The sequence below is a fragment of the Aphelocoma coerulescens genome, chromosome 5 (assembly GCF_041296385.1).
Source record: "Aphelocoma coerulescens isolate FSJ_1873_10779 chromosome 5, UR_Acoe_1.0, whole genome shotgun sequence".
In the NCBI taxonomy this organism is placed as follows: domain Eukaryota; kingdom Metazoa; phylum Chordata; class Aves; order Passeriformes; family Corvidae; genus Aphelocoma; species Aphelocoma coerulescens.
In genome coordinates this window covers 59,490,900-59,518,731 of record NC_091019.1, presented here as the reverse complement: position 1 = coordinate 59,518,731, position 27,832 = coordinate 59,490,900, and the positions used below count along the sequence as shown (strand labels likewise).

At 45.5% G+C, this 27,832-nt stretch overlaps 1 protein-coding gene across 12 annotated transcripts in view; it reads right to left on the bottom strand.

Annotated features, from left to right (window-relative positions):
- CEP170B (centrosomal protein 170B) overlaps positions 1-27,023 on the bottom strand; it is a 59,758-nt gene extending 32,735 nt beyond the window's left edge. For 10 of the 12 annotated variants that reach the window (XR_011151494.1, XM_069018431.1, XM_069018434.1 and 7 more), the window contains exons 1-6: positions 26,965-27,023; positions 25,579-25,714; positions 13,581-13,670; positions 10,492-10,570; positions 7,786-7,844; positions 5,053-5,191 (exon numbers count right to left, since the gene is read on the bottom strand). Coding sequence is in view for 11 of the 12 variants with exons in the window: in XM_069018431.1 (XP_068874532.1) it covers positions 5,053-5,191; positions 7,786-7,844; positions 10,492-10,570; positions 13,581-13,670; positions 25,579-25,683 (472 nt within the window). In the remaining variant the exon portion in view is untranslated. Of the gene's footprint in view, positions 1-5,052; positions 5,192-6,434; positions 6,524-7,785; positions 7,845-10,491; positions 10,571-13,580; positions 13,671-25,578; positions 25,715-26,434; positions 26,523-26,964 lie in introns of those variants that run through there. The other 2 variants (XM_069018432.1, XM_069018440.1) reach the window with 2 other exon arrangements.
- Positions 27,024-27,832: the final 809 nt, after the last annotated feature.

Sequence of the window (27,832 nt, the reverse complement as noted above, 5' to 3'; positions counted from 1 at the left end):
CTATATTATATACTGAGCATGTGATACGGTCCAGCACGTCCCTTTGGTCAGTTTGGGTCACCTGTCCTGGCTGTCTCCTCCCAGCCTCCCATGCAGCCCCAGTCTCCTCGCCAGCATGGCAGTATGGAAAGCAGAAAAGGCCTTGGCTCTGTGTAAGCCCTGCTCAGCAATAACAAAAACATCTCTATATTAACAACTCTGTGTTCAGCACAAATCCAAAACACAGCTCCATACCAGCCACTGTGAAGAAAATTAACTCTACCCCAGCCAAAACCAGCACAAAGAGCTACATAAATTTGCTGCCCTGCTCATGTCAGAAGCTTCTGTCCCTTCTAATTTGCCAGCACAACTGACACCTCTCCCAGCTCCAGCTCTAACACAACAATATTGTCGAAAAAGGGGAGAGGGAAAAAAAAAAAGCACGACGGGAAGGCAGCTAAAACAGATGGCTGTGACAGAAGTGGGCCAGGGAGCAGCTACACATGCAGTTGTGCCAGCGGGCTTTGCTCTTCACCAGCTGGGATCCATTTTGGGTAGCAACCTCAACCTGAACCTGCAGCATCCAGAGCAGCATGTTTGCCTGTGTCCTGAGACATGCAAAGCACCCTGAAGCCACCTCCTGCCTGTTCTCGTTTAGTGTAAGATGGATGCTCTTGCGAGAACAGAGAAATGTGGGGCTCGCTCAAGTCAGCAGTGAAGGGAAGAACACCAATGAAAACGAACTGCTCAGTCATTTTAATGACATGAGACTTCCTCCAATTGATGGCAGCTCGTTACCACCTCTCTCCACTCTGTGCCAGGCTGCCCAGATGGTGCCAATTCATTTAGACATATTTCTTGGCTCATCAATTCAGGCAGGCAGCCCGAAAACCATCCTTTTAGGTAACTGAATTGAGGTCAGCACAAGCATTCAGCCAGATAAAAACTGAGCTATCAGTGATGGTGTAATACAGGGAAGACCACTGACATACACATGTTCTGGTCCTGGATTTCTGTCTTTGGGGCAGTCACTCAGAAGGAACAATGAAGGCTGTTTTAACACAGAACAAGGGAAGTCCATTTGCTTAACAGTCTGACAGAAATGTGGCCTGTTAAATTAATACAGAACTCTTGATCATCTGAAGAAGAGACACCAAAAGAGAGAATGAGACATGTCAATACAAAGGATGTATTTATGGAGAAGTGAATCACACAGAACACTAGGGCACAACCAAAAATACAGTCCGGGTGATGAAAGGCAAAGGAGAAATACTGTATTAAAGCTGCTTTCCATCATCAAACAGGAAGAAGAGCTTTCAAGACAAGCACACAGCTCCCACTAAACAGAAGGGTCTGATTTCCCTTGAAGGTGTCCCCTGTGGTCAGGACAGGACTGAGGGCTGTGCTTTGCCCAAATCTTCACAAAGCTTCAGACCATCATGAGAGAAAGACAGTCAGCAACAGCAAATTTCTTTGCTCTCAGAAGCACACACAGCTTTTTTTTGAAGCTCTCTACTGCAAGTCATAACAAAAGCATGAGAAATCCAGCTTAAGTCAAACTGCTTTTGATTCATTATTAATAACAATAATGTCCATCTCCAGAAGATGCAGAATAGGCTTCTTAGAGCAGAGGCCTTAGGGAAAAAAAAGATGATCTAGCTACAACATTTTAAAATTAATTCCTTACATCTCTGCTTTTTAACTCCTCTCCAAAAGTAGAGAATTCAGACCTAGCAGGAATAATCATAAAGCAATTCTCTGATTCTTTGCCACACTATTTATTTCATATGTGCATGGCTAATCTAAGCCCTGGTCTTTTGTACCTGCTGTGAACATGCACGGATCCCAGGGACTTTCAAATCAGGCTGATAATCACAAATTTATTTGTATCAATTATATGGTCAAACCTTAAACACACTGCAGTTACCACCTCTCTAGTTCTGGCAAAAAAGCAGATACAACACCACTCCCTTAAATTAAAGACTAGGGCAGAGCTCTGTGTCTAAATAGCTATTGCCATGATCTCATGGGGAAAGCAGCCAAAGACCATGGAAACCATTTCACAACTGGGCACAGCTCCCACTGCCTCCATCCTCACTGCCTGCTGACCTCAGCCCTGGACATCAGCAAGCCTTTCAAGTCCTCCACTCTGTTGAGAGGATTTACTAATGACACGACGCTAACCTGGTGAGCCAACCTATTTCACAGATCCCGGGAGAAGCTCCTGCAATTGGTCCTACTCCTGCAAGTGATGATGCCCATTTCAAGTGGACGCTGCAAGCAGCCTCCACCCCTGGAAACTCAGGCCTACAGCAGTTATTCAGAGGTTAGTCATCAGATTCAGGATTACCTAGCCCCATCAGGCTGTGGCAGCTTTGAAAAAACAAAAAATTAAGATCAACCTGGGGATTAACTAGGTGCTGAGAACAGAAGACCACAAAGTAGCTTATCGCATCAAGTACCTCAACTCAGGTAGCAACAGATGGGAATGGGGATTGTGACCATCTTGAAATCTGCTCAGTTCAAGGCTCTACCTGGCTTCCTGATCACTTAAGGCTTTAGACATGAGAGCTAATAGCTATTTTTAGCATTAACCAGCCAAACTGTGGACACTTATCCACATCCATCTCCAACCCATAGGATTAACCAAACTCCTTGCTTCAAACATTTCACAAATGATTTTCTGCTTACAGGCAACATACACCCAAAAGCTGCAAGTTCAAGAGCATGAAGACTAAATTGACTGTTTCCCATTCACACTCCTGGATCCCTTTATCCTCAGCCCCTCACCTCCTCCCATTTCTAAGCAGCTCTAATTGTTTACATTGTTTTGTTAAACCTCTTCCTTGAAAGCCTGCATTCCCTCTGCCTCTCTTCCATCCCGGCCCTGGGAACAGATCCCTCTAAAGGCTTTTGTCAGCCCAGAACTTGCTCTAATTAGCCAATGCAAATTCCTAAATACCTACAGGCTTAGCAAAACAGCTCTTTTCCTAAAGCCTCTTTCTGCTGCCACTAAGCAAGCCCACTCCCCCCCACTACATTCTTCTTTTCACCAATCATTTCAAATTGCTGCCACTCCTCCCAGCAGCTGAGGAGAAACGGTGCATGCATGCAGCTGAGGACAAGGTGAATTAAGTCACATCGCAGATTAAAAAGGGATCCACTGATCATTCTGCTCATGTGACAGAGATGCTTTTGGGAGAGCAAGCTACTGATTTAATGCTCATGCTCCCTCTCTTGCTTCCACAGGTTTCAGTCCAATCCAGCAAAATACTTCAAACAAAAAGCCCTGATTTCCTCCATCGCTCAGTGAGGTTAACAGCACTTTACAGATTTTTTTAGCTCTGCCCATCAGTCCCACTGCATGTGACATACTTCAGTGCTGGTCCCCAGTAAGAACACAGAGCCCGTTTTGCCTTAGAGCTCTGGTCTGTGCCCAGTAAAGACGACAGAAGCATAATGCAGTTCTGCGAATCACAGACTAGAGAAACAGGTCACCTTGCTGAGGAGTCACTCAACGTCCTGGCTTTGAAGGTGTTCCAAATATCAACTGCTTACACTATGTAGGTTAAAATCAATGAGAGTGTATTTTGGAAGGTGGCAAGAACAAAAACCAGAGGGTTCATGGAACCATGCAGTAGCAACACAAAGTGGTTCCAGTTACCGGCATTGCTTTCCAAGAACCTCCTGCCCCTTGAAAGGCAGCTGGAGAGCTCCTCCCCCAGTGGGGTTCACCTCTTCTCACCCTCCCCGGTGTCACACTTAATCATCCACAATTCAATCCCTTTAAATTCACGCTTATCAGGCTCAGTCCCAAACACAGCCACACAGACACAGCCAAAGCAACACAAAAAAGGTTTTCTGGTGCAAAAAATGGGAGCCAGGCACATGGGTGCATGTGCTTCCACACATAGCTGGAGACAGCAAGGAGACTGAGAAGGAGGAACATTACTCTCTTTTAGTGCACTATGACATCTTATGGGGATTTTCCTAAGGACAATACATGGGAGATTAAGGTCAATCAACCCACTCCAATTAGTTATCATGAAGCCTTAACAGATTTATCCAAAGCTGTACGTTTTTCTAGAAAGTTGCTGTACCTATATCTAGGTAATCTCACCAAAGATGTTTACCTCACTCTTTTACTTGCCCATCCCCTTCCCTCCATTCTCCTCCCTGATTCTTCTTCCAACTGAGAGCAGGCAACTCTCCATGCTAAACCCTAAAGCCTTCTAAGTGCTCTGACATCCTGGAGCCACAAGACCAACACTACCAATCATGTTACCAGTATGCTTTAAAACCATATTTCTTCCTCCCATGCACCAGCAAGCTCCAGAAAGCCATGAACTGATACCTGAGCAAAACTGGGGAGAGACCCATCAGGACAGTACAGACAGGAATTTGGGTGAGATGGGTGAGATAAGACTGCTGGGGAGGTCTTGGCAAACCATAATAGGGAACATGGAGGAACCAAGTTCGACAGAGGGTCTTTAAAGGAAGGCAGCAGTTGGTAACAAAATGGAGAACAGAAGGAATTTCTCAAATAGAAAAGGTTTGAAGCTGGGGAACAGCAAACCTGAAGCACGCATTTCCCAGTTTGGCAGTCAGTTTCAATCCTACATATTGGCACATAAGGAAATACAGCCATTTAAAAGCATCCGGGTTTTGTAAAAGAAAAGCTTGCTGCTTCTTTGCCTGCCAGCACCACGCCACAGCAGCCATACATTTTCTACTCTGAGTCACCCTCTCTGTTCAAACAGCAGCTCACGATTAGGAAATTAAAAATAGACCAGACAGGTGCCAGAGAACTTACCAAACCTGCTCAGCCCACAGGTTTTCCAGAACACACACAGTAACAAGGCATGTAGGAGCCATCACATCAGCTGAATTTTTCTGGAGGCTGAATCTCCAAAAACAGAGACTCTGGAATACTCCAGGGATTTAGAAAGATGATCCTTCCAGAACTGCTCCCAAATGCAACCCACAAGACTCTATTGTCAGAATCATCACCCAGCACAGGACTCAAGCTGCACTTTGTTCAGAATCCTGATTAACTGGTTCCCAAGCAGGTACCTGTAATTGCTTTCCTCTCTCCTTTCTCCAGCTTTGCTTGTGGGGACTCTGTGTAGACACCATGCTCCATGTGCTGCTCCGCCCTCTTCATGGCCGTGCCTTTGTAATTCATCTGGAGTTGGCTGGTGTACTTCTCATGCTGCAGAGACACAAGCAGCAGTGAACCCCTCTTCCCCACCAGTAGAATCACCCAAAGTCTGTACTGTGTAGGACCCCAGAGTGCCGAGAATATTTCTCTGCCTGTTTTTAAGGGTTCTTACCCCCCTGAACAACACTGTTTTAACCTCCAACCTTGGAAAAAATTACCAATGATCAGACAGGAACTAGAAAATACAGTGGTGTGAATTAGGTGATAGACTACTCTGTAAGATTGTCACAAGGTGAAAAATTTAGAGGTTTTGGGCTTCTCTTTGTAGTAAATAGATAAGAGTAAAAAATATCAAAATGGAGGATTGTTGTTCTCTAAATCTTCTTCTCCTACTCCATGTTCTGCAGTAAAAGTAGTTTGGAATGATTGGATAGAGAATTCCGCAGTTCCTGCCCATGTTACTGAATAATTGGTAGGAAAGGGAAAATAATATACATTTATAGTAACTATTGGTTAAATTATCTTTAAAAGTCTGTGTAAATCTTGATAATTAGAGACTTCACTCCTGCTTTCTGTGCTCTATGCTGTACCTGGGTCACGCTAGTGGCTCTGTTCCTCTGATAAGACTTAATAAACAACTATCCAGCAGCATTGAAACTCAAGGAAAAGTCTCGGTTTATCTTTGAAACTCCTTGCAAGGACTTCTAGAAAATTCTCTCCCATCAGGAGGGATTTGATTTATGGCACAATTGTTCAGCCTCATGGTGCCCCATGTTCAGCCTCATCGGAACAAAGCAAGCCAGAATGTTGCTGCAGGACAGCAGCGTGCAACCAGAAACAGAAGAAAAGAAAACCCCAGGGTTGGCCTTGAAACTCCAGGATCTCCTACCCTCGGTGCACAGGGGGGAGGAGGAGCCGTGGACTGCTGGTCAGAACTCGGACTGGGATTTCACGAGCCGATAACATCTATCAAAAACACAGTAAGCTGTCCAAAACTAGACCAAGAAACAAATCATGGGTGCAGTTCTGTCCCAAGTGGAGGCAAATATAATACATAGTTTTGAAAGCCTAGCTCATAACCATCCCTTACCAGCACCTAAAAAAGAAATATGTTGTTTGCTGTCCTAGGTAAAAAGAGAGTTTCCTGATGCAGTAATTGGAGATTTGTATTTACCATCTTTTTGGGAGAATATTAATTCTATTCTATACCATTACACGAGTCTAAGAGATGAAACAGCTCAGAAATTACCACCACCAGCTAGAGTAATTTATGAAACACTTCTAGAGCTGGCACCTCCTGCTTCTGATGAGGAGGAGGTGTTTAAAACTCCCGCGGAGACTTCGCTGACACCCATAAAAGCAGCAGGAGATTTTAAAACCCCGCTCAAATCCTTCCCGCCCTTAAAAACAGGCAGAGAAATATTCTCAGCACTCTGGGTTCCTACACACTGCAGCTGTGTCTTTCAACAAAAAGCATGCACACCTGTGTAGAAGCTACAGCACAGCAGAAATACCCCATTTGGAGGCCATTAAGTGACAACTGTAGTACATGAGAAGGTCACTGTGATTTAGCTCTGCAAAATAACTAATCAGAAAATCCTTTAAAGAATAAACTGAGAAGAATCAGAACTCAGGCCATTTTCCATTCAGGATTCAAATCCTGAAATCCCCTTTGTTCTTAAAGGAACACTATAAATTATTTCAAGGCTCTCATCTGCATTATCTCAGTTTTTCGGCAGAGGCAATTGGAATCTGTTTGAATTATTTTTTCTGAACCCTCTCTCCAGCTAGGAAAGTGATTCTACCTTAAAACAGGTTCCATATTAACACAGTAAATGAGCTATTTAGAAGTTAGTTTATTACAAGTAAATTAATAAAAGGGTGAATCCATCCAGATTATCCCTGAGTAAGTTCAATGAATCATTTGCCCAATTCTAGCTGTTAGATTTCCTATCCTCACCAAGTCCTAAACACAGAACCAGGGCTAAGAAGGCAGTACCTGCTAGCCAAGAGCTGATGCATGGCACTGATAGCCCAGTCCCACAGCTGAACATTACAGCTTTCTTGCCTAGAGGGGGTTGCTTTTCTGCCTTAGATAAGAGGATGCTTGAATATTTCTTAACTACTACTGAACAGTGTTTAAAAAATGCCTCACTCATAAGAGGACTGACTGCTCAGTAAGTAAAAATTGGGAGCTGGAAGGCAAAAATGAGATGGTACATATGAATAAATTAAGCAAACTTCAGCCTGATGGAGGAGGTGTGGTGGAGCTGGCCTAAGTCACCATGCTCAGAAAAGACATCTGTGCTCCACTTCTGGAGGGGAACAAGTTCTGCTGTGCTTCACCCACAAGTTTCTACGCTGGTTGTTCTTCAACATATTACAGCTTTAAGTAACCTTTTTTGGCAGTCATGAAACATAAATAACTTGTTCTACATATTAGCACAGAGAAATGAGAATTGAGATAACTGGAAAATGTTATCTCTCCTCAAAGGAGGGTTTTATTAAGTCAAAATCCAAAGAGAGCCTCACATTTTGAAACATTTCACTGCCATCAAGAGTATTTTAATATTTCACTCTGCTTCACCATCACTAGAGTACTTAAACTCATAAAAAAAAAGTATACCATACCCAGCCACTCTTACCTTTAATGCTTCTTCTGGGACTTTGTGTTGAATTTGTTCCAGGACATACATGTTCGAATGTACAGAACTTGTTAAGGGAAAGACAAAGGAATTGGATGGACAGAGAAATCTAGCATTTAGTCACAAAATGAAAGCAGGATCATAAAACCAGAATATCTTAAAATATGCAGGATAGTAGAAGTTGCCTGTGCTGCAACCCAGCAGCATGACAGTCTTTGTCATGAAGTTTGTGACGCAGTGTGCAATCACATTTGCTGGCCAGACCCACAACAACAGAGGGGCAGCAGGCAGGGGACCTGAGCAGGAGAAGCCTGGAGGAGCACCAGCAACTCTGTGCAGGACCTGGGGGAGCAACCAGAGCCCCAGCTCAGCTCACACCCTGCTCCTCTCCATTGGCTGGCAGCTTCAGCAGACCACTCAGTATCCTGGCCAAGATGGGCCAGTGTCACACTCTGGATAAGGGAGCAGCAGAGTTCAGCTCCTTGCCCAAACACTTGGGACTATGGTGCTCTCTTGCCGTGACAAGGCCTTTCAGTCACTGCAGTTTTCTAGATGAAAAGTAAATCAGGTCATGAGCTGCTGTGACCTCTTAGGAAGGGAAGCATTCACATGGTTGAGCCCAAGCAATAATCCTCAGCAACACTGTATTAAAAAAAAAAAAAAGCTAGCATCTGGAATGGCATCATGAACAACCCAATCAGCACAGCAGAAAGCAACAAGGAAGAAAAAGGAAAGATGGAAAATTTTAGACTAAAAATAAACCGAGTGATACTGGCCTAGCAGGGAAACTCTGCACAGCCTGTAAGTGAAACTGTAAATGGAAAAGAGAAATGCTCTAGTACAACGGGACACAGCTGACTGGGAGACCTCAGGAGATGCTGCCATCCACACCAAGCTGACTGCAGTGTGTACAGAAAGCTCTGCTAAACAGAGTGATACTGAAGCAGCAAAGCAGAGGAAGACATTTTAGCTGCCATAGCTGTAGTACATAGTACAAAGACTACTCGAAAACCTACATTCTTAAAAATTTTCCTGTTGAGGGCAATAAATTCTAGAACTCCTAAGTGTAATCATTCATTTCACTTGAATATCCATGTAAGGGCTGCAGGACTAAATACTTCAACTCAGCTGCTCATTGCTGAGAATTGCTTTCTATAAAAAATTTAAACCTGTATCACAACCATTAAAACCCGCCCATACTCCAGGCACTGATTTTTGCCTTCCCAGCACTGGAGTTCACAGCAAGCCTTTTGTGCATTTCCCCAGACACCAAGAGACCAAAACACACACAAGCAGCTACATTAAAAAAAAAAAAAAAAAACCATTTGCAAAGTTAAGAAAAGCTACAACTGAGATTGCCTATGGGATGTAACAGACTTCATCAGGGGTGCAGCAAGACACCACCTTTAATGACAAGATCCCAGATGACAGTGACCAAGACCTGAAGTATGATCTTACAAATGGCCCAGAAAACCCTGTTTTTCTGCAGATCCAGGATGGCACACATGTAAGTTTAAGCAATCCTGGTTGCAACAGTGAGTGCTCCTGCCCTGTCACTGCTGAGAGCTGAAGTACCCAGTTCCCTGGAAAACCAGTGAGGCTCAAGGTTTGGAATATTTTGAGGGCTAAAGCATGGCCAGGCACAAACAGATTATCGTGGGGACAGCAAAAGGCAGAAGAATGTGGCCTTAGGGTCAAGGATGCACAAGAGTGATCCAACCAAACATTTCCCCCAACAAACGGTAAAGCTTAGTCTCTGCCTCTATTTTCAGAAGTGTCTGGACTGTTTTAACTGACATTTCCCCAGAAAAGAAAAAAAAACCTGGAGAAGGCACTTGCTACTTCTAAATTCAGCCTGAGTGGGCAAAGTTTGGCAGATAGAAGCAACTGAAAAGAAGTGAAAAAAGTATTAGATTACATGAAAAGACAGCAATAGGAGCCTCTACTTACCACTACTGCTCTGCAGGCTCAGAAAGGCATGCCAACATCTATGCTCATAGCCAGTCACACAGTCACATCAGGATAAAAAAAGAAAGGGATGAAAGCAAAGGTGTTTTAGCAGACACCAGCAGCATTTGTGGTCTGTAAGTAAAGCAGTAACTGCAACCTAGTTTCCCTTGCTAGAGGTGAAATGTGCTATTGATAAAGAGAGATTTACTCTTGCATTTTGTGGCAGAAACAATTTGCACAGGCAAACTTTAATCAATATAGAGTCAAGGGTCTGGCCACAAGCTCCACAGCTAAATGCTGAACGCTGAAGGCCTGAAAATTGTCTGAAAGCAAGCATCTGGGTGAAATGACTAACAAAACAATGCAAGTTGAATGAAAAAAAATAGGAAGATGCTAGTTCATACAAAAACATATGAACTATGTTTGCTCCTGGCTGGTAACAGCTACAGTTGCCACCCAAGTAAAAAGAAAAAAATGCAACCCTTCCATAGGAGGAGACTGAAGAGGCACCTCCACAGTCACTACTGCCAGTGCAGGGCCTGATCCAAAGTCCAATGAAAAAGCAGGCACTATGAATAATGTGCTCTGAATTAGTTCCATGGTGGAGAAACACAAGCTTATGATCCATCCAAAGGCTCCAAGAGGCAAAACAAACACCTTACTCAGTAGTCACAATTAGCCCTGGTACCTCTTCATGCAGCAAACAGCGCAAAACCCAAACAAAGCCTGAGTCCAAATCCTCTCCAGAAAGGATATCATAGCCGAAGCGAATGACATCATTCAGTTTCAGGGTGATGTACTTCTGGTCAGGAATCCTCACATCATTGACAAATGTCTGCAGGAGAGAAGCACAGGAATGGGTTTTGACTGAGGGTATCAGGGTGGTAAGATTTCAGAGGGACAGTGCTCCTGGAGGGCACCCATGCCCATCTGCTGATGGCAACACACATACTCGGGGTGTGCCAGCACCAAGGCAGGAGCTAGGAGCTAAGTTTCCTGGAAAAATCAACACCAGCAAGTAGCTCCCATGGGCAAGTCAGAGCACCCCAATTATGCTTCAGTTATGTGAAGGGACCTCTAGGGAGATTTACCTTTGCACCAACTGCAAATTCAATTTCAGTCCCCGACCTGAACAGGTAAATGAGGCGCCTGAAGTTAGGAACTTCAAATGCTCTTGGCTCTCCTACACCCATCTCAACCAGCATATGGTTGCAACTCATGATCTTAATTACTAAGCTAGGAATCAGCTTTCTGCTGGATGGCAAACAAGACTGGTGTCAGCCCCAAGGCCTGATAATTTAAAAAGCAAAGCCTATCACAGAGGAAGAGGAAATGAAAATGCACAGGGAAATGGGAAAAAAATTTACAGCAGCGTCACCGTGACACCTGAGGCCACACTGTCCAAGAAAACCAAACCATTTGTGCTAAAAATTCACACACTCCTTTTTCCCATGCCCCAGGCAGTTAGTTGAGCTGAAAGACGCTAACATCCTTCTAAAGGTGCAAGAAATGTATTTTGCAGCTGTGAATAAATGTCTTTGATGTCTCTGCTTTCTGAGGGGACCCCCTATGAAACAATTCTGAGAGACCAACCAAGGATCAAATCAAGCATGCATGGATCTCTCTCACAAATAAACCCATGTACTTTTGCAATGACCTGTGCCAAATAAAAATGAGAAAGGGCTGAAGAAGCCCTAGGGTGCTGATGGGGATTAGCTACTCCCACAGTAGGATTTGAGGCAGTCAGACACCAGGAGTTACCCTACTTGGCAAGGTGGGATTCACCCAGCCTCTCAGCCCAGGAACCTGCTGCTGGGGCTTTATACCATTAATGCAAACACAGCTGAGGAAACAAAATTATGCTAGAAAATGAATTTACATGTTTTCATGACTGCAGCACAGTCTTTGCCTTCTGCCTTCTCACTTCAGCCAAGCCAAACATGCATGATAAGACCTAGTATTAACCACAGAGGAAAAATAAATGCTAGAGCAGGAAACTAGAACCTCAGCAGACAACAGTCCCCAGTTTCCTGGCAATTTACAGAAGAGCTGAGAAAGAGGCCTGTAGTTTCAGAATAAAAACAGTGAAGCTAGTTAAAAGGCATGGAATTCCAATTTGCATTACATTTTTTAATATTTAAAAAAACCACATCAGTCACATCTAGAACAGGAATAATTGTTTGCTGAATTTTCTTCAAAACAAAAGTCTGCAAGAACACATTTTGATAGTTACTTATTTGACCGTGGTTACTTCAGATAAAATAACTCCAGTAAAATGCTTAATGCAGATAGAAATGCTGCCTTTAAAAACACAAAACTCTGAATAGAGACTGCACAATTACCTGAACATTATAACAAAAACAATACAAAATACTTTGACAATTAATATGAACCAGATTACCCAGCAAAGCCACATAATGTATTGCTGACTCCTCAAAGTTAAATACAAAATAAAAGGAAATTCTGAAAATGGATTTAAAATCAAGGTCCTCCAAAGTGATTTCTTTTGTTTCAGGGGGGAAAACAAGTTTTTGTGACAATTTTCAAATAAAGACATGTTTCTTGCATGTAAAATTTGGTTTGGCCACAACAGTTTTTTTCAATAGAAGTGTTTGATCAGCTGCAGAAGACAGGCACCGCTGTAACTCCTTTTACTCCACTGTCTCTCTAAGCATAAGTCTACTATTAAAATGTTGTAAATTCATATACTTTAGCATGTGCAGATAGAAAATAATTACTAGTACAAGCCTTCCTTCCCTTGCAAGCAGAATCTTCAGCTGTTATTTTGCCACCATGAGTTAAATACCAGGTTTCAAACCAGGGATCCAGCTAGAGTCCTGACCAGTTACTGGAAATATTCCCATTTCAGCAGGGCTCTCTGCCTTCAGCTATTAGGCTGAGAAGGATTAGCCCTCATTCTTGCTGTGTTCAGATGCCAGAAGAGGCAGAATGGTTGAGGGCTGCTTTAGCCACTGTTTTTGTACATGCTTCAGGGCTCCTCTTGTGGTTTTGTGGTTGTGATGGTGGAGGGCTTCTGTTTCCAAGTCCAAAACAATGGCTGCAGTAAAACCCCCACTGGGAAGACAATTATGTGAATCTAGCTTAGGCCTCCTCCAGCAGAGGAATAGCTCCACTTGTATGAAGAAACTGCCAAAACAGAGGCATGCTATGACATTAGGACATTTTTAACAACAATGGTGTATTTAAATATCATGGAACTCAGGTGCCTAACACCACTGCGTGAGTTGGACCAGAGCAAGGGCTAAGAATCAGTCAGGCTCAGTTCCCTCTTCCTTGCTCACATTATTCCTCGGTCTTCATGCAAACCAGGCTCAAGGCAGGCAAAAAAGCAATTTTTATTATTTGAAGAAAAAAGAGGAGGTTTTAAGTAGTCTCTCCCCAACAAAATTAAATGTCCCATCATCCCATAAATCACTCCGTGCACTGACAATTGAACCATCAAAAGGTCACCCTGCTCATGCTCAACAGCTGCTCCAGAATCTCCACCAGTTTAAAGTTAACATCCCCAACACAAAACTGAATTTATTTCCTCCCCTTTTGCAAGAGGCTTTATGGTTTTGTGAGCCCTGAAGCGTTCTGCAAGGACACCAGCAGAGAGGGGAAAAAGAAATACAATACTCACCAAGGCTTCCCCCTCCCAAGACGAGATGCTACATGACCTCCACCTCAGGCCTTGCAAATAATTATGCATGTTTGGCTTAACTCATGCCAACAGCTGCAGTGACCCAAAAGGGCCTGAGAGCAGGATTCAGCGAGTGCACGAGCACTTGCAGACTCAGCACAGCGTGAGGTCGTCCCTGCCAGCTGGGAGGTTTGGTACTCACCCCGTTTAAGCTTCCGAGATCCTTCACCCAGTGCTCATCCTTCTCCTTGTCATAGTTGATTACAGCGTGCTGCTTATCCACACTGCGGGACTGGCAATGGAAGCACAATGAGCGTGAGACGGGTCAGGCATAAGAGACACTGTTAACCAGAGCAACACTGAGACATTAAACTGACTTGATATGGGGTAGGGGGACAGAGGGGGAAAGCAGGAAGGATTAAATACTATGTACTACTATATATAATTGAAGGATAAGCAGTAAATGCTTCCATGGTTGTTTGCAGAGTTTGAAGACAATACACTATTTGCATGGAGAAGGGAAAAGTTTTTTAAAAAATTGCTGAAGGCTGTCAAGACTATGCCATAATTTCAATAAATTATATCAATACACAGTGAACAAAACCAGTCAAACTGAAAGCCTGGGGGCCAGGATCTGAGCCAGCATGAGCTAGAAGAGCTCCATTTTTCAACTGCTGAGGCAAATGGCCTCATCACTAGGGATGATACTACTTGGGATCATTTCTTCCTATTTTTCAAAGGAAAAAAATTATTTTCTTAAGTTACAAACTGAACTTATTTCTAAAAATTTACACTGTTCCCAGGATTATGTCCTGGAATTGATTTAAATTGTAGGATGTGTTCCAAGTTAGAGAAAGGTTAGTAAAACTGGAATGAGAAAGCACACAACTCCAGGAAAATTTAAATTGTAAGCTGGGTTTGAGAACACTGAACTTGACAGTGATCTGGTGCCACTGGCTTTGTCACAATGCACAAGTAATGCACCTTATCTTCAAAAGAGAGTATGACACTTGAGCAGGCATCGTGTCAGACTTCTGAAGAAGCGCTAGAACAAGATCTATGAATAATTTTGAAATATGGTGTGTTACAGCTATAAAGACACCAGACTGTCTGTATTTAGACCTGCTGCCTCTCGTAACTTGAATCCTTGCTGCAGTTGACCCCAGGCAGTTGACCCCCAGCAGTCGCTCCATCAGCACATACATGCGGCTCTGAGACCTCCCTGGTATCTCAGTCCAGGGGAGGGGAGGGCATGCCACCAGAGCAGGGAGAACAGCCAGGCTCCAAGTCAGCTAATCCTCTTCTTCCTGGGTACCAACCAACAAGTTCTTGCTGAAAAGGCCTTCCCTTTTGCCAAGTATAAACACACTGGTTTCCACAACACAGCTCTCAGCAAGCCATTATCTGGCTTCTTGCAAGCATGCATGTTTCAGGGAATTCCTTGGTGAAAACAAAAGAGGTTTTTTTCACACAAACTGCTACTATTTGCAGGAATTTCTTCTGGTCCTGCCAATGTCAAGCACATTGGAAATACCACAACACCTGAGAAATAGCACCTCCTTCCCCTGCAGAGCACCCATCAGCCCAGGAGACACATCCTCCAGATTAACCCTGAAGTACCAACATGAACTAAGCCTATTCCTGGCCAGAAGCTTGCCCTTCCACCTTGCAATGTCCCTCACACTATTCATGACGTCACCCCAAGCAGAGGCAGTGAGGAGAGGAGCAAGTGACCCCATGCCTCCAGCTCCCTCACTAATACAGTTATCTCCATGCTGCTGGACTTACAAGTAAGCACTTCATGTTTGCTACCCAACTGATGCTGCTCAGACAGCAATCACCCCCACCAAGACACAAACAACAGCTGGTGGGACAGGCAGAGACAACGTGGTTGGGGACATCCCACCCGTGTCTCCTGCTATGCTGAGCACTAAACATGAGAAGCAAGACACAGCAATGCCCTCCCAGGAGGGGCACACACAAACCCCTCGCCCCATGCCATCCCCACACTTGGTGTCTGAGCCCTGACCTCAAGGCAGGGCAGGTCTTAAGCATCTGCAGTGGGATGCTGCTGCTTGCCTCTTATTATTCACACCAGATGCAGCTCCTCAGTCCATTTTTCAATGACCCAAGTGTCTGTGGCAGGTGTGTGCAGTGCAAGGTAAGGATGGTCCAGGTAAGGACAGTCGAGGGACATTGCCCAGACCCTGCAACTCAGCATATGGCCCTGAGGACAAGAAGTGTCTCCAGTCACAGCCTCAGGCATCAGAGCAGCTGATCCTACAAAAGCTGGGGCTGTTCCTGACCTGTCACATGGTCCCTCACACCCTTTGGAGGGATGCAAGCCCAAAGTCTGTCCCCACAACCTGGCTGTGTGAGCACTGCACCTGGACTGGGGCTCCCTGGAGGACTCGCCACACCTCACCTACAAAGCAGAAGAGGAAGGCCATCCCCTCTCCCTATCCATGGGCATTTATGTACTGTGCTTCATCCCACTGGAGTCAAAGATGACCATGCACAGGGGACCCTGCCTGCACAGCACAGACGTGGTCTGTCTTCTCCGTGATCCCTCTGCTACTCCAAATTGTGGACGTCACTGCTCCCAACAAGATGCAAGGGAATGCTGATTAACTGGGGCAGCAGTGTTTGCTTTAGCTTTTTACAGTACATCATGGAGGTTCATTTAAAGATTAACAGATTCTAAAGGCAGAACAAACCATTTAGCCCCCTTCCAAGGGCAGAAAGGCTTCCACCCCAAAAAAGTTAACCCAGACAAAAAATTGGGGTAGATTTCATCTGGTATCTGATTTTAAATGAATCACAGGTCACTTAAAAATAAGTTTATTTTTGGGAACCAGCTGTCTCTGAAAAATTCAGTTTGCCCTGCATCTGACCCTGATGTAAGTGAGCACAGCCTTTGGTCTGCTGTGTTCCACAACAGCTGACTTCAGCCACTCAGGGGTCCCCAGTCAGATAAGGGTCATCTCAGGGGAGCAGACATGTATTCTAGCAACATGATATTCCCCTACATAAATGCAGGAAGAGGTCACCAAAGGAACCCATTTATGCCACGCTGTTTTTCAAGGAAGTTCCAGCTGTGTTCAAGAAAGCCCACAGCAAAAGGAGTCAAAACAACATGCAAAACCTGACCCACAGTCTTCATACAACCTCTCACCATCTCTTTAAGAGCACATCAGGAACAAGACAAACTGTTACGCTGATTGCACTTCTGTGAAATTTCATGCTTTTGTGGAGAAGAGAGGAATTTTCTCAGTTTTGTTTATGTTATGCTAGAAAACATCACAGGAACTGGCAGCAGGAGTTCCTAGGGGCCTGTCTCCAAGGAAACTCAACTTAAAATAACTAAAATCACACCTTATTTATTTTAATGCAGACTTGCCAAAGGTCACTCTTACTTGAGAACTGAGGTGTGGTTTATTTCAACATCAGTCACATTTAACACAAACCGCTCTTGTGTGCAGTGACAGCAGCGACCCGGTGGCTGACGGTGCTTTTGTCTCAGAGAGGAGCAGGCTGCCTCAATCCCACTTCCCAAGAGGAGACTAACCAGTCTCCATGCTGCTAACAGCTGAGAGCCCAAGAACAGTCCTGCAGAAGTCATTTCAGCCCAGCAGGCCAGTGGTTTCTAAGGAGTGACCCGCTGAATCACAGAAAGTGTTTTAAGAAGCCTGAGTCAACACATTACAGAGCTGCCCATGGGTGCAGAGCTCCCAGCCATCTGCAACTTCACTGAAAAGATTTCAGGCATCTATAAATTGAAAAACTGCAATTAAGTTGACTGAATCACTAATATAAGAGGACTTCCTAGCCTAAATGTACATGTGCACCAAATACTGAGTCTTGCTTAATAATGATCAGCCATGACCTCCACCAACAAAAGGCAAGACTGATCCATCTGTCAGGAGAGGCTAGAGGGGTCCAAGACAAAAAAAAAACCTCAACAGAATTTCCAATGAAGTGTTAATAAGAAACCTCAATTACCTATCCAGATAGCAAAAGCAAAAAATAACCAGTACATCCTTGCAGTTAATCTGTTTCACCAGAAAAGCAATTGTGATGGGATGAGCAGCAGTCCTGAGCTAGAGGTAAGAGATCCAAACTGCCAAACCGGAGCTAGAGCACCTCAGAGGAGGTTGAGAAGGGGAAAAGAAGGCAAGGAAGGGAGGTATTCTCTTAAGCACTGGTGATCTGCAGGCAAGAAACAAGGCTACACTCCGAGAGGCTGGGAATGAAGGAAGAACATAGCATTCTCACCATGTCCCAACACTGGACCTGTTATCAAATGAAAACAACGCTCAGGAAAACACGTGTGCTCTTCTGATTAAGAACATTTATACTTCTCTGCAGGGAAAACATGGACACTGATTTGTTACTACACTCGGCCCTCATCCACAGCTGGAATTTCCAGACATTCAAATCACTTCCTAATATAAGGTTGTGCTGCTTTTCTGTCATACTATCTACCATGCATCATGTTTTAAATACCTAGTAGACAAAATGCACACACAGCATATAACTGAAGATGGAGGTACTTCATATACAGCTCTTCTTTCTTCCAAGATCACATTAAACAGATAGTCCAAAACATAGGAATGGTACATGTGGGTCTGCCAGTCCCACAGTGGTGCTGACACCTTGGATCAGCAGTCTCCAATCAGCCGTGCAACCAGGCAGCTCACTTGTGATTCTCAAAACTGCACACATCACCAAATCAGCACAATCAGCTTCAAAAGCTTGCAGGAATCTCCATGGAGGCACAAATGCTACGCGTGCTGCACATACCCTACAGCTTTGTGTTTTGTGAAGGGTCTGATCCACAGAACAGGACACTCGGGATGAAAGGATGAGCTGCAGACACACCAAGCAAAATCCACAAGGTAAAAAGACTTGCCTAGGAAGGCAGGAGGAGAAACACAGCCAGACAGCCTGCTTTTCCCCACAGGGCCAGGGAGCAGACGCAGCTCAGCTGTCTAAGTAGATACAGATGCTACTTTTTTCTCAGGAGAATTACCATGGGTGAAAACGTACTGGTTGGGGTTGAGATTTGGACCTCAGCCCTGCCAGTGCCGTGAGGCATCGTGGTATTGGAGATAAAATAAACAAACATGAGCAGTTTCCCTGTTCCTCCCTGCAGTCTGCTGTGCACTTCTGGCACAAAATAACTGCAGCGTTCTGGTGGCAGCATGCAATAAAACAGTTGCTCAAATACTTTCCATAGTGAACAGGTTACATTTCTGCCAGTACTGTGCTCTGCACAAGTGTCCCAGTAAGGAAATACAAACCTCTGCTGGTGTCCCACTTTAGAGTGGAGACAGACAAAACCAAATTAAAAAAAAAAAAAAAAAATCCCTTGCATTCTGGGCTGAGATGTGAATTTTGCTCTTCAAAAGTAAGAAGCTGGATAACATTTAATGACAGATGTGAACACGGGGTCTCCCTCTCTCACCACAAAGCATTTCACAGCGTTGCATGCATTGGCCCGTTCCGTACTTTTCCGGAACATCAGTGAACGCTCCATCCTGCCCCAGGCTGGTTGCAAGTGTGCCACCCCTGTGGCAGCCTGATTGCTCCCAGGGGCAGGTGCTGTCTGCTTCTAATGACTCTGCCTAAGCAGACAAATCTCTTCAGCAAGTGTAGCCACCTCATCCTGGGGCTCACTCACTTTACAGCTCCCAAGCTGCAGAGGCTCCTGTCTTCAGCTTTGCTGCAGCCAAGATCATGGGCTTTGTGGATCTGTGGCTGAACCAGGGCCTGAGTATTCAAGCAAAATAAGGCACTGAACAAAAGAGAGAAATCCCTCAGGAAAATGAAACTGTAATCCCCACAGCTTGGCAAAGGGATTTGGAGGCTGGCATGGTTCCCACAAAAACTTAACCCGTTATTTTGGGGTAAAATGGGTTTTTGCTTGCTGGTTCCCCATGCCCAAAGTGAACTGGTTCAAGTGACCCAGGGTCAGATCCTGACCGCAGGCAGGGAACATGCTGCCCCACAGATGCACTGGCTTTCCTTTTGTTTTACATGGCCACCCAGGAGGCATGGAAAAGCATCATTTTAGGTGGGACAGAAGGTGGGACTGAATTTTTGTAGTGCATCTGAGCTGCTACTGCCTGGATCAGGATCTCATACAAGGAAGAGGTCCCTGTTTTCTCTGCCCACTCCAGAGTGGGACAAACCCTCCCTTGGCAGTCCAGGCTTCCAGCACCTTGCCAGCTGCATGAAGCCCCCTCAACCCTAACAACCACCTGCCTCCAGTGCCACCATCACCTCTCTCCCTACACTGCCTCCAGCAATGAACTCCCCTCCAAAGTCTGCTGGTCCTGCTATGCCTCCAGCCTCCTACACCTACATCTCATCAGGCATCGTAACCTTCTCCCATCAACTGCACATTAACAGAACACAATGGGACAAGGAAGAGCCAAAAAAACAACTCTAGACCTGGAAATACAGGATGTGCATCCTTCCTCCCACAGCTGCTCTCCCTGCACCTGCAAACACTACCTGTTAAAAAGCAGCACGTTCCCAAGGCTAGATCCATTCCCTTCTGTAAGACACTTACTTCCTTTGTAACACCTAATGAATTACTCTTGGCAATTCCCAACACCCAGGGACTAACTCAGGTGCTTGTTCACACCCTCCGGATAACTGCAGCAAAACAGCATGGGTGGGGCATTTCCATGTCCCAACTACAGCTTCCCACATCAACCCTGCACTTCCATGGGGAAGGAGGTCCAGACACAAAAACCAGCAGAGATTCCCCTCAGCTTCTTCTGGGAGCTCCCAGTGCTGGACGTGAGCAATGGAGGGATACAATTTCTGCACTGTAGTGAATTCACCTAGAAGGACCAGGAAAAAGATCACCTACCAAGTTCACACCATCTGCTTCTTCCCAGCATAATGTTGTAGACAACCTACACCACACCTATTCACATTTGTTTATGTATGCAGTTACTAAACTACATAGGAGAGACATCGTATTATCAAGTATGGCCCAGGGAAGGCAGGCTACATCAGGTCAGTGAAACCTTAATTTGACCAGATGTCACACACAGGCAGAGTTCATCTTTGCACTCTATTATTTGTGGAGCATGCCGTGCACCCTGCATACCAGACACAGAACAGATCCTGCGGGGAAAAATATCCGGGAACAACACAATAACAGATTGCATCTTCATGCCTATGTACACAGGGGCAGAGGCAGGATTACACAGGCAGCCTTCAGCAGCCTTCACACTAGTGTGTTGTAACTGCTCTGCAGTTATAAACACTTGACTTAGCAGCCATAAGAATATTCCTTCAATGCCTAGAATGCTTGTAATTCCCTGGCTTTTTAACAAAGCAAGCTAAAAAGAGGAAAACACAGTATTGTTACCTTTATGTGATTCACCAGAAGAACGAACTTGTGTGTTCAGCTCGCAAGGCCCTGCCACTTGAACTGACTAATTGGTATCATAAGCAGCACACAAAGTCCCATCTGGACCAGTGACAGATGCTTGGCTAGGAGCTTTCTCAGTTCTCTGCTGACACCAGAATAATAGCAAGTCCTGACCCATCTCAGGCCTAAGGGCGATTTTGCTCAGCAGCCACATCCTGTAATGCCCGCTTAGCCCACACTGAGCAGCTTCTGCCCTATCTGCACCACCCCCTCCACTTTTCCAAATCCTGCTGCTCCTCCTCTCACTCCACAAAGAGAATCCTTACACTTCCTCACTTAGCCAAATCTTCATCTCTTGGTGAAGCTTTATAGAGTAGAAATCTAACCACTAGATGCAAAGATCTGACCTCTGGCTTCCTGAAACACAAGTGAAAAGATTAAAGAAACACTCTGGAAGTATCATTACCCTCTTGGCTTGTCCTTGCCCTTTCCTCGAGAGCTGCTTTGACCACTGTCTGAGCCAGGATGCCAGGTCAGGTGCACCTTGATCTAATCTAGCACAGCTGCTCTTACATCTACACCCCAGCCTTGTCAATATCTGCACCCAGTTCCTCTTTGCCCAACTTGTGATACTTCTGCACTCCATCCCCTTGCCAACCTCACTCCCAGATGAAATTACTTAAGACAATAGTATCAAGTAAGTCCCTGCTGACCACATTCAAACTCCAGGTTTTATTCAAAGGTTTGGAACTTGGTCAAACACATTTAGATTATTGATTAGGGAAAAAAACAAACCACCACCTTCAACCTAGTCATTCACTCTTGAAAAGCTTCACTGCCCCAGCTCTACAATGCCAGAACTTCAAAGAACAGGTTAAATATACTTTAAAATAATTGAACTGAAGAAAACAGCATTTTTCTCAGAGTTGCTCACAGCTAAGACCAAAGAAGGGAGATAAATTATTGCATCCAGAACACACTGCCTGAAACAGACGCCTGGAAAATAAACTCTCATCCCAAACAGCTACAAAGTTTAGCAGAGTTATAAGCAATTGCAAACAGTGTCTCCTGATAGGAAATGTCAGGCTGTCTCAAAAGGCACACAGGATAAAGGCATAAAACAGAAAGCACCATGGTGCCTGCACCTACCCCTGCTGTAACTCACACTCGTGTGCAAACTCTCACCCAGTGTAGGACAATCACATGCCCAGAGCATCGCTCTAAAGGGAGGGAAATACTCAAGAGAGCACTGGTTAAACATTTTTATTCCCCAAATTTTCCAGTAAACATCACTCTCAAACAAAAACAGGGAAATCATGACCCTGCTTTCCATTCTGTTAAATATTTACATTTCACAAAAAAGCAAAAAATTGTTTTGTTTAGGAGCAAAGGGGAATGCTTTAATGGTTAAGGGAAATTTTCGAGTTTGCAAAATGTTTGTCCCTGAGTATCCATCACATTAAGCAAGTTATCAAAGCTGATTAAAATGGCAGCTCATCTCCCAGGAAGGATGTTGGGGGAGGGAAAATTTATTTTCTTCACGACGATCCAAAAACTTTTTTATTTTTGATTTTTAAAAAGAGTAAACCTTTTCAGAGCATTACTTCCTACCACCCCCAAGCTTCACATTAAATACCCACACCAGTGCAGGTTAGTGAAGGTCCAGATTTCCACACTCCTGCAGTGTTAACTGTTACCTGAGGGAACCAGGGAGGCTGTTGAAGAAATCAAACACTTTTCTTAGAAAGAGGGCAGAATTGAGCCCTTGGCTCTGATAGCAACACTGCATGCCAAGCTACAGCTACACTACACAGCATTTTCACCCATGCATTAACATTCAAACCCAATGTAAATCTCACATTTACTTGTACTAGAAGCTTTAGAGAGCTGGAAAAACATTTAAAATATTTCTAATCCTCTTAGCAGGTATAGAAGATATCAAGGTAGATTATGTTTCTCCACTATCAGACCTACTTAATTTTAAGATGAAAGACTCTGGGTTTCTTCACCTCTTTGTTAATGAGAAAGCAAATCCACTACTTGTATTATGAAATAAGAAACCCAGACAAAACTAAAGCTTGATGGTTTGGTGACAAAGCCATCCTTTTTTGCCGTTTAGAGATCCAATACCTTGAGACAGTATGTTACAAGAAAATATCGAAAGACAAGACACTCCTAAAACAGTAAAATGAGAAGGGCATGACTGCAGGTGTCCAGGACAAGGATTATCTCCGTGCTGTATGTTTGAGCACCGTGTCTCAACAGGGACTCAACATGGTCTCAACAGGGAACCACAAACCATATCACGATGAAATCAATAAGCAGTAACAGCCTTAAAGATGAAAAAACACTGACCAGGTCACTTAGTCACTGCCAGTCTGTTCCCAGCTGTGCACTTTAAAGGATTAAATGCCAATATCTCAAAATATATATGGAAAATAACTGTGCTGTGAATATACAGTTTCAGGATCAGTACCACAGAAATACTACAAGGTGCAAATAACTGCCACAAGAGCTCTGTCCATCTGCTCTGATAACTGCCCTGCTTCTTAAGCTTCCCCCAAGACAAATGATTGTGCCAGTCTGCACAATGATTTTGTGACATGGACAGTCACAGTAGGGAAAAAGTCTATTTTTAGCTCTTGTCCTCCATCTGCTCACACACAATTCTGCTTGGATATCAAGTCTCTCTGTTCACAGCTTCTCTTCTGCTCTCAGTCTTACTACAAACATCTCATTTGGAGCCCCAGGTAGCTCTGGAAAACATCTTTATAAGTAAATGGCTACAAAAAGAATGTGCTGTGCTGTTCAAAACAAGACCTTACATGTGAGCCTAGAAAAAGCTTTATTACTGGAGGTAGCAGCCTAGTATGTTTATAAAGCGTCACATGTAGCTCGCCACATGAACACAAGCTGCTGGCTTTTATAGACAATCCAGAGCCTTCACTCGGGTGAAATAATGGAAACCTCTTTTAATACCACCCACCACCTACAAGCCCCCAAATACAACCATTTCACAGATACTCCTGGCTCTTTCAGGAATCTCAATTCATTTACCTTGTAGAAAAGTGCATGGCAAATGAAGAGCATCACAAGGTTGGGTACTCCACGAGCAACACACAAGCCAGCTCAGACTTGCAAAGAAGCATGAAATATTCTGGTTGGTAGGGAGTGGCTCACAATCCATGATATCCAGTTAATCCCATAAGCAACCAGAGAAACAAGCTGTGCATTTTAAGCATAACTGATATTTGGGTACTTTTATTTGAGCATGCACAGCCTGAGACATGATTTTCAGAGTACTGAAATCTAACAGTAAAAAAAAAACCAAAACCCCAAGTACCTTCACAAGATATTAAGATGGGCAGCCTAAAACTCAGACCATTTCTGGAAAACATGGCCACTGTGTGTTTTCTCCCTTCAAGTTATGAGAGAAGACAGCAATCAGGTTTCTGAGCAGTCAAATGCAGGCGTACAGCAAATATCAGGATATTTTTAATGTGTCACCTTTACATGCCTCACCAGCCAGACATGTAGAAACACAAAGTAAGAGATAGTGTGATTCATGGGAGAACCCAAACAAATGATCTGCTGTGGAGCAGGAGCTTCTAACTCTACCCCTGCAGCACAGCCATGCCACTCACTGCCAGCAGGCAGAGCAGGACAAACACTGCAAGCTCTCCTTTTGTGGACACTGACATTTTGTTACAGCTAGACAGCACCTTGTCCTCCAAGTACACCTTTATACAAGAATTTCTACCTCTCTAAACAGACCTCTTACCAACATATCATACAAAATCCCTGCAGCGACTACAAACACAGCCTTCTCCGTAGATCATTAACACAGCATTTAGGACATACCTGTGATCAGGTCAGCAGTGGAAATTATGAGGAGGGAGTCTCCATTGTGCAGGCAGCTTCCTAATTTTGCCATCAACAGGAACACGTGCCACCTTCACAGAGGGGCAAAAGGGGGACAGGCAGGTGCAATCGAACATTTTTTGTGCATTTAAGTACTCATGGCATAGGTCTAGCAGAGGCACTAATTCAATTCTGAGCGTCTACAAATTCCTGAGCTAAACTGCTCCTGTCAAAAGCTCTTTGCAAGATTCCAGCTCCATTTGTCTGGAGTGATATCTAGTACATTATGCTGTCAAACATCAGACCACAGTCAACACTTCAGACATGTTGGATTAGGTCCAGCAGAGACACATGCTGGTATGGAAAGTACTGACAGAAGCTGCAAGTTTGCCCAAGTAACACAATTACTTTGGGAAGAGGTCACCAGCCTACTCACTCCACCAAAAAAGACTTCCTCTGCTAAACATCAGTATTTTCCACCACGATAAAAACACCTGAGAAATACCAGCATAAATAATTTAATCCAACTTAAAGGGAAAAACAGGTAAACAAAAAACCCTGCCTGCATTCAAATCACATGTAAACACCACATGTATTAAAAGCTAAAAAACCAGCAGCATAATCGCAGATCAGGACAGAATTGTTTACTGCTTCTAGTAGCATCAAGACAGTTAATCTATTTGATTAATCTCCCACCACTACGGATCCTATCCATCTGATGACACGGCAATTTGAAAACCTCACTTGTGCTGTCACAAACATGAAGTCTTCATGGGAAACAAAGACACAGGATAAAAAGAGGAAGTTCCTTTCAAAAGGTGTCACTTGAAGAAGCATCAAACACCTCTATAGATCCCCAGCATTACATACACATCTACTGCATCTTCGGGAGAAATAATAAAAATAAATAAATAAATAAATGAATAAATAAATAAAGCCACATTACCTGGAGCATGAGTTCACAGTCATCTCTGCCAACAAATATCATCTCCCGCGGGAGCCGATGGCGAATGCCAGTGCTGCTCACCAAGAACCACGAAGTCACGCTCATTTTGGCGCTTGGCACTTAACCTTTATACATCCTAAACACAAAAAAATCCACAAGACTGAGTGAGCTATTAAAGAAGTGTGCAAATACAACAGTGTGTAGCCGCCGTTGCCAAATTTCCCTCTACCACGGGACCCAACACTGCCTCATGCACTTGTGTTCCTATCTTAAATCTCTGGTGACAACAAGCAGTTGTGAAGTGTCTGCCAGGACCTGCTGCCCATGTGCCATGCGTAGGAGTTCTGCAGCCTGAAAATATTCCTACAGCAAAGTAAGACTAAGGGTCTGAAGAAAGGATTGTTTAAAAAATTGAAGCATCCAACTTCAATGAAATAATGAAGTATGGTGGGAGAAAAGAAGAGAAAAAACCAAAGATCTCTTTTCCAGAACATTTCCTCATCACTACCACAGCGCTACGCAGCTTGAGCTTCCCCCATCATCAAAGATGTGGACCAGCACATCAGTCAGGTGACATAACGTGGCTCCTCTAACCTTTCACAGTGCATTCCCAGGAGCGCTCAAACCAGTGCTGGGAGGGAGGAGACCAACCTCCCTATTGCTCATCCCACTTCCACCCTGATGTAAGTTGGGAGCCCACAAATCCTTCCTTCCTTCCTCCCCCGCTGCATGGCCGGTTCAAACACCAAACTGCTCTGCTACCCCAGGACAGGAAACACAGGCTGCGATTCCCACCGGGGGTTTCGGTGCTCCGCAGGCGGAGGGGCGGCAGCTGTGACCTGCGTGCGGCACTCACCGGGCACTGTCCCGGCCACACCTGTTTGTTGTCGCTGCTACAGCCCGGCTGCGGGCAGCCTGTTCCTGCGGCCTCTCCGCCTTCCTCTCCCACAACATCCCATTTTCCTCTCCCTGGCTGAAGGAAGGAAGATTCAGTGGCACACGCCAGGTTCTCGCCTTCCCCTCACCCACCTCCCGGGCTCCCAGCTGCATTCCTAAGCGCACCGGGAGAAGATCTCCATTTTACCCGGGCTGCGCGGCGCTCCCCGGCCCGACCGCCGCCTCACCGGCCCGGGCGGCCCCGCGGCGCGCAGGTGGGGATGAGTGACCTCCGCGGGGGGACGGGGACAGCCCGCACGCCTCCCGCCGCCTCCCTACCGCGCCGGGAGCCGGCGGTCCGGGCTGCCGCGCCCGTGTCACGACATGCGAGCGGCCCCGACACACCGCGGCCCCGACAAAGCGCCCGGGGAGCGGAGCCGGGAGCCGCCGGCACAGCCCTTTGTGTGCCGGCCCCGCAGCCCCCCGGCCCCCGCCCGCCGCCCGCCCTACCTGCTGCGGCCCTCGGCGCGGTGGCAGCCGGGCGCCGCGCCCCGCCAGCCGGCTCTGCCTGCCCCGCGGGCCGCTCCCGGCGCCCGCCCCGCTCCGCCCCCGCGCCGCAGGTTCCCGACGTCAGGAGGCGGCTCCAGCCCTGCCGGGCCCGGCCGGGGGAGGCGGCGGTTCCGCGGCCGGGCCCGCACCCGGCTCGTCGGCGCTCGTGGAGCACCTGAGCGAGCGGCAAGTGCCGGCGGGACTCTGGGTCGCGTGTCATCGCTGCAGGGACACAGCCATGGGATGGTTTGGGTTGGAAGGGGCCTTAAAGGTCATCTAGTTCTACCTCGCCACCTTGGGCAGGGATGCCAGCCAGCAGACCAGGTTGCTCAAAGCCGCATCCAGCCTGGCCTTAAACACCTCCAGAGATGAGGCATCCACAGCTTCTCTGGGCAACCTGTGCCGTTGCTGTGTCCTCATTCTCAGAAGGGCTCAGTGAATGCCAGCAGAGCCTCTGACACCTCTTTGACCAGGGTGCAGCCATCCCTGACCTGGGAAGGCACAACATGCAAGCTTGATGCCATGGGACTGGAGATGCTGCCTCTGCTAGACCCTGGAACCAGACCCAACACCATCCCCTTCTTCCACCCAAGTGAGCCCCAACACAGCCTCTTCTTCCACCCAAGTCCCAACACAGCCTCTCCAGCCACCCAAGTGAACCTCAGCACCAGTCTCTCTCTTCACTAGGCTTCAGGGAGCAGGTTGGGATCCATCTCCACATACACTCCTTGTCCTCTTGCAGGGCAGTACCTAAATGCAGTTGGGACTGAATTAACCTTGAGCATCTAACCATGGAATAAGAGCCTGAAATGGGTGCTGTGAAAGGGCA